The sequence below is a fragment of the Hemibagrus wyckioides genome, linkage group LG04, assembly GCF_019097595.1.
Source record: "Hemibagrus wyckioides isolate EC202008001 linkage group LG04, SWU_Hwy_1.0, whole genome shotgun sequence".
Taxonomy (NCBI): domain Eukaryota; kingdom Metazoa; phylum Chordata; class Actinopteri; order Siluriformes; family Bagridae; genus Hemibagrus; species Hemibagrus wyckioides.
The window spans coordinates 4,234,129-4,247,896 of record NC_080713.1 but is presented as its reverse complement, the minus strand read 5'-3'; the positions used below and the strand labels follow the sequence as shown (position 1 = coordinate 4,247,896).

General features: G+C 39.8%; 1 protein-coding gene across 4 annotated transcripts in view; it reads right to left on the bottom strand.

Annotated features, from left to right (window-relative positions):
* Positions 1-13,768, bottom strand: part of ptprq (protein tyrosine phosphatase receptor type Q) — a 56,942-nt gene that overhangs the window by 18,045 nt on the left and 25,129 nt on the right. For all 4 annotated transcript variants that reach the window (XR_009204501.1, XR_009204502.1, XM_058388440.1 and 1 more), the window contains exons 25-37: positions 12,840-12,986; positions 12,236-12,402; positions 11,259-11,286; positions 10,815-10,937; positions 10,510-10,671; positions 9,295-9,474; positions 9,110-9,217; positions 8,252-8,533; positions 7,193-7,474; positions 3,448-3,759; positions 2,419-2,694; positions 1,092-1,243; positions 863-1,004 (exon numbers count right to left, since the gene is read on the bottom strand). Coding sequence is in view for 2 of the 4 variants with exons in the window: in XM_058388440.1 (XP_058244423.1) it covers positions 863-1,004; positions 1,092-1,243; positions 2,419-2,694; positions 3,448-3,759; positions 7,193-7,474; positions 8,252-8,533; positions 9,110-9,217; positions 9,295-9,474; positions 10,510-10,671; positions 10,815-10,937; positions 11,259-11,286; positions 12,236-12,402; positions 12,840-12,986 (2,361 nt within the window). In the remaining 2 variants the exon portion in view is untranslated. The remainder of the gene's footprint in view (positions 1-862; positions 1,005-1,091; positions 1,244-2,418; positions 2,695-3,447; positions 3,760-7,192; positions 7,475-8,251; positions 8,534-9,109; positions 9,218-9,294; positions 9,475-10,509; positions 10,672-10,814; positions 10,938-11,258; positions 11,287-12,235; positions 12,403-12,839; positions 12,987-13,768) is intronic.

The window sequence follows — 13,768 nt, the reverse complement described above, 5'->3', positions numbered from 1 at the left end:
AACATCCACATGGATGGTAGGACCCAAGGTTTCCCAGCAGAAGGTTTCCATTGCCCAAAGCATGACACTGCCTCCGCCGGCTCGCCTTCTTCCCTTAGTGCATCCTGGTGCCATGTGTTCCCTTACCCATTTTTCCTGCTTCTAACACATCAACTTTGAGGACAAAATGTTCGCCTAATATATCCCACCCACTAACAGGTGCCATGATGAGGAGATCATCAGTCTTATTCACGTCACCTCTCACTGCTCATAATGTTATGCCTGATTGGTGTATGTAGCAATGATTACAAAAAAACTAACATTAAACAATGAACAAGGCAAAAGTATGAGAATCAAAAAAGAAAGAAAGAAAGAATTCAATTCAATTTACCTTGTTACCAATTGGTATACAAGAAAAAGTAATGAAAACTATCTACACCAAATGACAAAAGTAACAAGAACTACTCATATTAAACAATAAACATGGGAAAAAATAGAATAAAATAGAATAAAATAAAATAAAATAAAATAAAATTTAAAAATTTGCTAAACAATAAAGCAAAAAAAAAATTACCCACACCAATAAATAATAAACCAGGAAAAAATAAATCATACCAAATAATAAACGATGCAAAACAACAAAAAACTACCTACACCAATTAAAACTAAAAAAGTACTCGTTCCTCGTATGAACAAAAATAAATCAAAAGTATTAAAAATTTACTTCTTTACTTTCTCTTGCCATGTTAGTGGAACTAAGATGAGAAGCACAGATTATTCTTCATCAAATCCTCTTTAAACCTTAATAATCAACACTCCTGCATTTTTATCCTGAAACCATGTTGTAATCACTGAACCCTACTTTCTCTCATCTGAATCCTACCTGACTCGCGAGTAGTAAAGGTTACAGGAAGACTGTACTGGTCTCCATTGCCTGCTCTGGTGTAAGTGGACACACTTATCTCATAAGAGCTATGAGGTCTGAAGCCACGCAATTCTGCCTGAGTAGAAGCACCGGTGGAGTTCTGTAGCAAAAGGACGTGATAATGTAGTTAATATTCAGTATTTTACTGTACAACACACACACACACACACACAGTCTGTAAAATTACCTGATATATAACAGCATTCGTGTTCAGTTCCACTATTTTGAATCCGTAATGTTGAATGACGCCATTGGGCTCCAGACTGGGTTCCCAGTGGAGCCACACTGAGTCAGAAGAGTGGTTAAAGATGCTCAGGTTTCTTGGTGGAGACATTGGACCTACAATCAAAAAACAGTCATGAGATGTGTCATAATGAGTCTTAGACACATACAAAAGTCTCTTTCATGGACCAGAAAAGTCATTTCAGGGCTCAGTGGGTCTTTTTAAGTTCAGCGATGCTGTAACATTAATACGGAGCTAGGAAGGTACGAAAAATATTCAGGTGAACAAACCTAATGTCACAGTTCAAACAGTCCAAATGTCTGTAAGACAATCAAAATACCTTTTGCAAAAGACTTAAATCATATATTTTATAGGCAATTAGCAAAGAAACTAAAGCACATAATTAAATTTGATGACTTAGCTAGCTAACAAGCTGGCCAAAATATTTGAAAGTGATTGTTGGGAGGAAGTAACTCACTATAAACAGATGGTTATTGCTAATTAAATGTCTTGCAGCTTAGCCCTACAAGCTAAACGTAATGCAATGCTAGGTGAAAGTAAAAATAAATGTAAAACTATGCCATCCTTGTATAACCCCAGTTTGGGATTTAATATTGGTCTTCAGCTAGATACTGTTTATTCGCCTATATATATTTATATATATTGAGCTAGCTAATTTTATTTGCGGGTTTTCTTTACTGCTAGCCAGCCAGTTTTGTTTGTGGATTTTCTTTAATATTCATAAGCTCATTTTCCAAGCTAGCTCATTTTATTTTTAACATGTTCTCAAAGGTTTATTAGATATTTTAAAATGTAGGTTTTCTTTCAAATTGACTAGCTGGCTTTATTTGGAAATTTTGTTTATGTTAGCTAGCTAAAGATATTTGTGAATCTGCTTTAACATGAGGAGCTTCATTTGAGGCAGTTTGGAAAGTATCTTTTGTGTTTGTCTAGATATACCCAGACAGCAGCTATTAATGTTTAGAAAGGTTTGTTTACCAAAATTGGAGAATTCAGGATTGTTTAATTTTAAATGAAAATGCTAACAGTGTTCTGTAGTTGAGCAAAACAATAGAATAATAAAAATGGACAAGAAAAGTACCCAATATAAATTTCCCTCTTAAAGCTTTGATTAGTTAAAGTGATGTCATCATCCATACTGGTTTGGTATAATCATTATTTCACATTTCTACACTAAAGAGTGTATAAATATTGCTATACAGTATATTGACATAAATCATCCAAAAGAGTTGAAAATAAATTAGAAACTCTGAAACGCTCTTCAACTCACCTGCTTCATCTGTGTGCAGAGCCAGCATGAGTGAGGGTCCCATGCCCCTGCGATTGACCGCAGAGATGGAGAGGTTGTAGGCTGTGTATGGGGTGAGGTGTGTGAGATTGAGCTGCAAATTGGCCGTGTACGTGCTGTTAGATCCTCGGGGACCCTGTAGAACTACGGCGTATTCGATTATCTCCCCATTAGGTTCCACCGGAGCATACCATGACACCAGGATAGAGGTGGAGGTGAGATTCCTGCTCACACCCAGCAACGGAGCTGAACTGGGTACTAACCCACAACACACACACAAGCAAAACATCTGTGATAGTAGTTCTGATTGCATAATACATTGTATTGCCAAAAGTTTTGGGACATCTGCCTTTGCATGCACTTGAATGTAATATGGAGTTGTCCCGCCCTTTGCAGCTATAACAGCTTCAACTCTTCTAGGAAGGCTTTCCACAGGAAAGGAGTGTGTTTATGGGAATTTTTGACCATTCCTCTGGAAGAGCATTTGTGAGGTCAGGCACTGATGTTGGATGAGAAGACCTGGCTCGCAGTCTCCGCTCTAATTCATCCCAAAGGTGTTCTATCAGGTTGAGGTCAGGACTCTGTGCAGGCCAGTCAAGTTCCTCCACACCAAACTCACTCATCCATGTCTTTATGGACCTTGCTTTGGTCACTGGTGTGCAGTCATGTTGGAACAGGAAGGGGTCATCCCCAAACTGTTCCCACAAAGCATGAAATTGTCCAAAATGTCTTGGTATGAAGCTGAAGCATTGAGAGTTCCTTTCACTGGAACTAAGGGGCCGAGCCCAAACCCCTGAAAAACAACACCTGAATCCAATGATTTGGAGGGGTGTCCCAAAACTTTTGGCAATATAGTGTACATGTTCATATTAATGCTTTTGTTCAAATGATTTCTATAGCAAGTCTCAGGAACTTGTGAATAACTGTTTATAGATATTTTAACACACAGAAAAACAGGAGCTTGTTTTTAAAGAGGAATGTTTTATTCTTTACATATTACATGCAGCTCACCATCATCATCCGTTCTCATGTGCAGTACAGAGGTGTGGTCCAAGGCGGGGCCTGCACTTGTTGCCGGGGTAACTCGTAGCACATAGGGGAAGTACTTTCTGAGTTTGGTGAAAAGGAAAACCGTGTCGGTGGTTGTCTTGGTAATGGTCTGGTTTTCCGTGCGGTTGATGGATGGGTGGGTTATGCCCGCCTCCTGCAGGCTTAGCTGGTAGAAGACTCTACCATTGGGCTCCAGCGGGGGGTCCCAACTGATCACTACAGCCGTCGAGCCGTACAGCTGAGCCGAGAGATTATGGACTGTATCACTTGGCACTGGAAGGGGGAAAGACATCTAATATCAGGGGTCTAATCCAAGAGACATGATTACACGTTTCAGAAAAGAACATGAATATGTGATATACTTTTAAAAAGTCTAAAGTTGTGTTCTCCATTCTGAAGTGTCATTATTAATATACACCGATCAGGTATAACAATATGACCAACTGCCTAATATTGTGTTGGTCCCCTTTTTGCTGCCTCCCGACTTACAGAACTTACAGGACTTAAAGGATACTTTTAAAAGGTACTGACCACTGCAGACCAGGAACACCCCACAAGAGCTGCAGTTTTGGAGATGCTCTGATCCAGTGGTCTAGCCCTTCATCAAACTTACTCAAATCCTTACGCTTGTCCATTTTTTCTGCTTCTAACACATCAACTTTGAGGACAAAATGTTGACTTGCTGCCTAATATATCCCACCCACTAACAGGTGCCATGATGAGGAGATCATCAGTGTTATTCACTTCACCAGTCATAATGTTATGCCTGATCGGTGTATACAGTATACAATTCTCAAAAAATACAGTATACGGTGCGAATAAAAACAGTATATGATTTGTAAAAGTAACATCACAGTAACTCCTTATTATCAGAATAAATATATTCACACCAAGCAAAAGACAAAGTGATGGACACATGAGCATATGATAATCACAGCACATCAGTTTCACAAACTCCATTTCATATGTTTATTAAGCATTAAACTCCATGCAACGCGTGTGCACGAATGAGAGGAAAAGAGCAGTTATGGTCATTTTACACGACTGGAAATAGTTGTACTCCAGACTCAACCTGCAAAATGACACGAAGAACAAACGTTTTGCTGTGAGTCACAGACAGATTAAAAGCGAAGGGGGGAAAAAGGAGATAATCCTTGCATATTCTGTGATGAAGATGTGCAAGGACATGTGCAAGGACAAGAGGTGTGTTGCTTAGTTGAGCTCAGGCAGCTGGACATTTGGAGTGGAGCTGCAGGAACTGAAATATAACCAAACACGTTCGAGAGAGAGAGAGAGAGAGAGTGAGAGAGAGTTATTATTATGTATTGATATGAAACACTTCATCAGCCTCACACAACAGGGGAGAATCTCTTTTCTCTTTCAGGGTCAACTCTGCTCTGTTTTTACCCAAAATCACACCAAAACCTGTGATCTACAAACCTGGGGGTTCTGAAAATTGTGGCTCCTTTAATTACAACCTATGTGTATCTGTTTGTATGTCTTTCTTTCTCTATCTCTATTCTCTGTGTATATATATATATATGTACACCTCTATCTATGTAGATGTCCATGTGGGTTTCCTCTTGGTTCCCCAGTTTCCTCCAACATCACTATAACATACCAGTCACTGGCTTTAGTGTTGCAAAATTGCCTCTGTTTATAAATGTGTGTGGTGGCCTGTGATGGACTAGGTTCCTCTCCAGGGTGTATTCCCACATTTCGCTCAGTGTACATCATGCTCCAGATCTACGATTCTGACCAGTATAAAGCTCTTCTGGAAGATGTGATTTTTTCCTTATGTTCCACTTGAAGGGCCACGTGCAAGAAATTCATTTATAGCATGTTCTAATATTTTTGTAAATTGTGCATCATTAGTGCCAGGAACGCATTCAAAAATGAAAGCTTTTCCATTTTAAAATTTATCACAATCTATACCCTGCACTAAATCTGTTTTTATTGTTATTTAAGCTGATTTATTTTCTCCATTCTCAGACAAGCCTAGCATATCCCAGTGTTTTGGTGTGATTTTTTTTTTTTTAGAAACGAGGTGAAAACAGTTGGAAAAACGGTGCAGAGCTGCTCTCCTGCCCTGTCTGTGTGAGGAGACTGACCGTCCTCTGGCGTGGTGAAGTTAAGGGGATCGCTGATCACCCCCCCATCACCCAGAGACGTGCTGGAGCTCAGCCACACCCTGTATTCATGCCCCGCCCTTAGCCCATTCAGCTCCGCCCACTGCAACAAGGCCGGCACTTGCTACACAGAGAAAGAGCAGAGACACAGAGTTGTTAATATACAGTATGTGACTGTGCCGTGATTGCAATACGGTGCAATTTAAATTACCACAATGTGTATATCTCTAACTGCGAAAATTAATTTTTAAATGTTCTATTTTGAAATTTATTTTTATTTTGCGCTTTGGTTTTGTTTTGCAGTTGTTCTCAGCATTACTGTTACATTCATGCATGATTTTTATTAACTTACTAATTACTATCCAAATGCATTTACATACGAAATACTTGTTTAGTGTTTGAATATGTATATTGTGAAAGACAGAAGTGTATGATTGTAAATGTGTGTGTGTGTGTGTGCGTGTGTGTAGACCTGTGTAGAGATAGTGATGTTGTCACTGTAGTAAATGGTGTAGTACTGTATGATGCCGTTCGGCTGAGTTGGGGGACTCCAACTCAGTCTCACTGTTCTCGGAGACAGCAGTGTGTAGAACACGTTCTGAGGGGGGTCTGAAGGAACTGAGATACACACACACACACACACACACACACACACAGAGAAATAGCAAAAATAATGTCTTAAACTACATAAAGCATGTAGTAGGTCTGTGTGTGTGTGTGTGTGTGTGTGCATTTGTACCCGACTCTGATGTGCTGAAGGTGATGTAGATCAGTTTGCCTCCATCACCAAGCCGAGTCCAGCTGCTCACAGAGGCATTATAAAATCCAGGTCCATCTACACTGACAACCACTGACGTCTCCGTCACATTGGTTACAAACTCAGAGCTCTGGTTCCTAACACACACACACACACACAAACACGCACAAGAAAGCACAGTGGAAAGCATTAGCATGAAAAGTATTAATTTAAATGAATAAAGTCTCATGCATAACCACACCCCTTTTATCCAGCTTTTTTTATAATTTGGCCCAGACTTCATTGTATAATCTACAATATATGATAAAAACAATCCGGTCGTTTAAGGTCACTTTAAATCTCTGAAATGATGGAGAAAGAATGAAAAGCACTCACCACACCCTCACTATGTAGTACAGAATCTCCGAGTTGGCCTCCTCAGGGGGTTGCCATGACAACTTGACTTGGTCATCTGACAACTTTCTGTAGTACAAGAACTGCGGGGGGGAGCTCGGGACTGTCGTTCAGGAAGAACATTGTTTATTGAATAACGGACATGAAATTGAGGACTGTGCCAAAGTACCGTGGCTCAGTGAGTGAGAATAGTGACGTTGAAATACATTGCATAAAAGTGTACGCAAAACAGACGAGGAAAACTCTTTCTAGAACTTTCAGAGAATAGAAAGGAACAACATTCAGGATGAAGCTGTAGGAAAGAGTTAGGAACGATGTGTCTGCAGGTCTGAATCCAGCTTGGCTATAAACAAAACAGCAGGTTAGTAGCGTCCCTGAGGTACCTGAAAACACACACACACACACACACACACTCACACACACTCACCGTCCTCCAGAGTGGTGATGTTGAGGATTTCGCTGCTGTGGTTCCCCAATCCGACTCGAGTGCCTGCTTGAACGCTGAGGCGGTAGCGTGCGTACTTGCGCAGGTTGGACAGGAGCACTGACGGTGTGTGTGTGGTGATGTTCAGAGAGTGTGTGGTGTTCCAGTACTCCACACTGTAGTACAAGATGACTCCGTTGGGCACAAGGGGCGGCGACCAGGACACGTTCACCTCGCTGGAGCTGATGCTGTCATAGGCAAGAGCATATGGAGGACTGCCAGGCACTGAAACACACACACACATTGCAAAATTGTTTCGATTATGTGTATGTTACTTCATCCATTTGATTTCAAAACCTCACACTCTAGTTTCCTATTATCTCACACTTCCAAGTTTCTCTGAGCTAAAATTAAAATCACAGAAATTATTATTCATACCTAAAACTGGCCCTGATTTACCAGCCACTGGAACTGAAATCAAGGTATGCGACATTTTCAATCAGTATAATGAAATGAATGATGGTGAGTCTGATATACAACAAGTCTTCTATTTTTCTGTGTGTTCTAGACATGTGTTTTTCCTTCTGCTGTAGAACCTTACACAGAATTTTACTGGTTGAAGATCATACCTGAGCTGCTTTTTAGATGAATCAGCACTTGGGGCATCCCAGAGTGCAGAAATCGGTTTGATATCAACATTTAGTTTGAAGATATGAACCGTTTCATTTTTTTTTTGTAACTTTTCTATGAATATGTTGCCCCTAGTAGACTAGGGAAGAACAGAAATCCTTCTGAAACTACAAATTCTTAAAGTCCTGAGTGTGTACCTTCATATAAGCTTCATATTAACCACCACTGTGGAGTGAGATATGAACAAAGACACTCAATCATCAACATGGACACAACAAAAACAGGAAAAAAGGAAACTCTGTTCTGGTAAAAAAGAGTAAATGAGGCCAAGAAAGCAAATACGCAACAAACTGGGGCAGTTATAATAGGATGCAGGGTTCAAAAAGAACAAACCCACACCTCACAATCACACCTAGTGACTAAAAGACCCACCATCCTCCCCGGACAGCATCTGTAGCGTGGGTGAGGTCTGATTCCCATGGCCGAGTCGTGTGTACCCACGCGCAGTGACGTTGTAGAGAGTATATGGTTTGAGGTGGCGCAGTGTGACACTGGGAGCAGTCGAGTTGACCGTGTAGCTGAAGGTGGAGTTGCTGTAGGTCACCTCGTAGAAGACGATGATCCCGTTAGGTTTATCAGGAGGAGACCAGGTGATGGTGGCTGTGGAGGACGTGGTGTTCAAAAGCACCAGGGTGTGAGGAGGAGAATCCGGCTCTGGGAGAGACATGAGACAAGAGAAAAAGGAGGTCTACTGAGTCAGCTGAATCTTTTTAGCAATGTGTTCTTTAATGGTTTAACTTAGACACTGCATTTTAACTGATTTCATCTCAGAACATCTTTACAAGAAGAGTGAACCTCGGTCTTCTACTAAAAATGATACGATTTCGATTCCTAAGGCAACGATTTAATATTTGAAGATCAGCTGCACCAAATCTAATAAGTTGTAGTAAAATATGACATGATACATTTACTAGCCTATGAAAAAAATATGAACAACTCTGAGGTGAGGTAATAAATGATGACGATGTAAAGAAGATTTCCTGTCTCAAAAATTATAAATTATAATTTTAATAATATATATATATATATATGAATTATAGTGGTTGTCTGAATAAATTATAATTGCTAATAATCAATTTATAATTAATTATAATTTATTCATGATTTTTGTAGTGTATTTTTGTAAGAGTGTGTATTTTTTGGAGTGCGTACTTTTAAGAGTGTATATTTTCTAACAGTGTGTATTTTTAAGAGTATCTCTTTTATGACAGTGTATATTATCATCCATACCATCCTCAGGTGTCAGTATGAAGATGTTATCCTCATCAGACACAGGGCTCTCGCCTGCTGCAGTCCAAGCAGCCACACGCACTTTATACTGTGTGTATTTATCCAAATCTGTGGAAGGAAACGTCACTTTAGAGATTAGCAGAAACGATTCCAGCATTAATGTGTGGTGAAGATACGGTTCTAACCTGTGAGGATGATGTTAGTGGTGTTCGTGACCTGTTGTCGTGCCTTGTGTGTTTTCAGGTTGAGGATGTAGACGGTGTAGTGTGTGATCTTCCCATTGGGGTTCAGAGGTGGATTCCAGCTCACAAAGATAGAGGTGGAGCTGATGTTCTTGTAGGACACATCCTGGACAGAGCTCGGCACTGTGGAAGAACAGCTATACGTTAGTGAAGAATATAGTATTTATATATAGTATAGTAATATTTATAATAAATCCAAAAAGTTCGTTACTACATAACTGTTGTTACATAATACACCAAAAATCTATAAATCATACAACCATAAAATAATGGACTCTTCTCTCTGTTGTGGTCAGGGAATCGCTGAAGGCCAACACAGACAGCATAAGGAGGAGCTTCTTCTTCTTCTATTTTATTTAATTACAGTTCTATTCTTGTTCTATTCTTATTCTATTTTTATAAAAATGTCGTACTGTGTATGGTTGTGTACTATATATTACCAATAAAATATTTTTTCTTTAATTTAAAACAATGTTTAAATAAATAAAAACAAACAACTATTAACATTCCGGGTTAAACAAATCCTCAGGATTAACAGGATTATACAAACAAACAACAACAACATTTAACAGAACAGAATAAGAATACAAATAATTTATCTATCACTTCTTGTATATCTTTAGATTTATTTCAGGCGACAGTGGAGGGTCAGTCAATCTTGCTAATCTATTTAAACTTGCATTATTGTAAGACTAGCACATGTGTTCATCTAGGTTTTGATCATTTTTAAGGATGTTAGTTACTATAGGAGTTCCTCAGGGTTCAGGCCTTGGTCCACTCTTGTTCTGATTGTATACTAAATCTCCGGGCTCAATGATTAGATCTCACGGCTTCTCCTACCACTGTTATGCTAATGACATACACCTTTACATCTCCTGTTTCCACATCTCAAGTTTCTCAGGAGACCTGACCTACCAGCTAAAAGCTGCAGCATGCAAGGCAGACTTTAAGCCGTTCTTTATCAGAGTGAATTCTGAATGTTTCTAAACATAGCATAAATGTAAATACTGGAACTGAATGATATACAGTATTACCATTGCGATGGTTACAGCAACGTCTGTAACAGTACAGTTTGGGTTTACAGAAAAGGTGTTCAGTTACAGGGTGGACATCAGACGCCTTATTTCAGCAGACTTGTGCTTTCTGCCCTGACCTTACCCTGTTCCTTAGTTTTCTGTGCAGTCAGAGTGGCAGGTCCTTCTCCTACAGTGGTGAAGGCGGACACGCTGAAGTTGTAGTCGGTGAAAGGACTCAGTCTTGTCACGATGTAGGAGATGTGATTGGAAGATAAGTCGACAAGCTCTTCAGTGGGTGGCAGAACTGTTTGTAACACAATGAATTTCAGAATTATGTTTAAGTTAATTACATTGTTTTTTATTTATTAGTTACTATTACCGTATGACCGTGATAACCAGTGCTTTCTGTGTAATCAGAATCTATCATGTAAACATCGTGACTCTTACCCTCAATCCGGCTCGTGACTGCTGTTTGTGTGAAGTCACGTGACTGGAGCGTCAGGCCTGTGATCGCCGCTCTTGTAGACAGTCGTGGCTGGGCGGAGTTTAGAATAGGTCCCGGGTCAGATCCTGAGGTCAGAGATGGAAAGTTAGTCACAGAATCCAGGGTTACAGCCATCGAGGAGCTGTGGGCGGAGACGGCGGTGAGCCAGGGTGGACGGGTGGGAGGAGCAGTGGAGGTCAGAGTCAGGCTGGATGTTCCAGCAGTGTGTAGGAGAGTGGAGTGTGAGCTTGTGGCATCTGTGTTAGGTTTGTCAGTGACTGTTAGGCTTGTAAGACCGGAGGAGATGAGAGTGTGAGTGGTGTGCTCAGTAGCCGTGCTCATGTTAAGCGATCTGGCCGAGCGGCGCAGGGCTTGAGAACTGTTGTTGGAAACTCCAGACAACATACCAGCACTAGCACCATTCTGGCTGGCATTCTGTAAAAACAAAAGACAAGAAAAACGTTTTTCTTGCAATCTAGAGCAAAAGTTTGCATCCTTTTATGACTTCTAAAATGTTAAAAAATTCACCATCTTGTTATTCTTTTCAGTCACATTGTCACTTCTCTGCTTGTACATGATCACACACATTTACATTTTAAAATGGCATATACAGCGGGCAAAATAAGCAGTGAACACGTCACCATGGGTTGGTAACAGCCCATGCAATCCACACATGCCTGTATGCACGCCATCAGTTGGGACTGAACCAGCTGCTATTAATTTGCCCTGACCAGGGGCAGGGCAAATTAATTGTTAATTGTTGATTGACTGATTGATTGATTGATTGATTGATTGATTTCAGCTGGTGTCTTGGCTTTCCATGCCTTTTTGCACCTCTCTTTCTTCATGTGTTTAATACTCTTTTTCCCCTGTGTCATAATAATGAATAATAATGAAAATAATAATGATAATAATGATAATAATGATAATAATAATAATGAAAATTTCACATAACTTAATTTATAGACATCTATGGTTTGATTTCTTGACTTCTTGCATGTGTGGATTGCATGGGTTGTTACTAACATCTGGTGAAAATTTCATGTCAGTACCACCTTTATAAATATATTTACTGAGAAAAAGGGTGATGTGTTCAATACTTATCTTACCCGAATTTTTTTAAAATGACCATTATTGATTAGGTCAACTAACATCCCAAATCCTCAGATCCTTACAGACAAGAATAACTTGAAATATTTTCTAAATGTAGAAAAATGCGTATAGGTTAAAATGAAAATGCAACACAATACTCGCCCTTTATTTCTTATATGACTGAAGCAATATTTCTGAAATCCTTAATATAGCTAAATTCAGAAATTCTCCATATGGTCCACAGGGGATGTAAACTTTTGCACACGTCCGGTGTGGCTGTTTGAGTGCTTACCTGCTGCAGTGCTCGGAGTGTGATGTCCTGTACAAGCATCTCATGGTGCAGGACGAGGATACGGTAGCGAGTGATTAGTCCGTTGGGCTGGTTTGGGATTCCCCAGGACAGATGTACAGATGTGGAGTCCACAGCTTCTGCTCTGAGATACGACACGGTGCTGGGGGCTAAGAGAGATGCACACACACACACACACACACACACACACACACACACACACACACACACACACACGCTGAGTTACATGCTGTAAAACCTTTTCTCCAGTAGGGGGCAGCATATTAAAGCAAAATGAACTGATGCAACAATTCGGGAACGTGTGAAACTAAAGCAGTGCTGTGTACTGTGATGTTATATTATTATTATTATTATTATTATTATTATTATTATTATACATCAGATATTTCTGTTAGCTCCCTCATCTTCCTGTGTTCCTGCCACACTCGATAACAGTAGATATTTTACCAAGCAGTATATTCATATTACATATATTTATATTTACAGGAAATAAATCAAAGTGTGAAGTGTTTGATGAAGAAGTGTTGATTTAATTCTTTAATACAAGTGTATGTGTGTGTGTGTGTGTGTGTGTTTGTGTGTGTACCCTCTGAAGGTGTTAAGATTCTGGTTTCTGCAGCAGGTCCAGTGGCTCCGGCTGATTTGGCCATGACGACGATGTGGTAGCGTGTGTATGGAGTCAGCCCAGTGTAAACAATTGATTGCTCACTGGTACTGTTCTCACTAATGAGACCTAACACACACACACACACAAAATAACAATTTCTTCTCAATATTTGCATTGCAAATACTTAATAACGCAAATAATGCTATAACTAGAGAACATGCTCTGAGCTTCGTCAGCACCGACTGCTCTACAGACAAACAGTAGTCTTTTCTAGGAGGATTAATTACCATGTAATAAGCTTGTGTTATTAGGCTTCGGAATAAATAATAGGAACTAACTTGTCTCATTGTGGTTTCATACAAATATAAATGGTTTAAAAAGTACATTATATCATTATTTCATTTAAAAAATTGTATGTGGTGTTATACAAAATGTCAGGATATGCTGTTCACCCACACTGACATCTGACTACTAATTTTCCTACAGCACATCCTGATGTATTTTATTAGTATTTACATGTTACCTACACTATATTGCCAAAAGTTTTGGGACGTCTGCCTTTACATGCACATGAATGTAATATGGAGTTGTCCTGCCCTTTGCAGCTATAACAGCTTCAACTCTTCTGGGAAGGCTTTCCACAAGGTTTAGGAGTGTGTTTATGGGAATTTTTGACCATTCTTCTAGAAGTCCTGACTCTAATACATTCCAAAGGTGTTCTGTGGGGTTGAGGTCAGGACTCTGTGCAGGCCAGTCAAGATCCTCCACACCAAACTCATGCAGTCATGTTGGAACAGGAAGGGGTCATCCCCAAACTGTTCCCACAAAGTTGGGTCCATGAAATTGTCCAAAATATCTTGATATGCTGAAGCATTAAGAGTTCCCTTCACTGGAACTAAGGGTCCAAG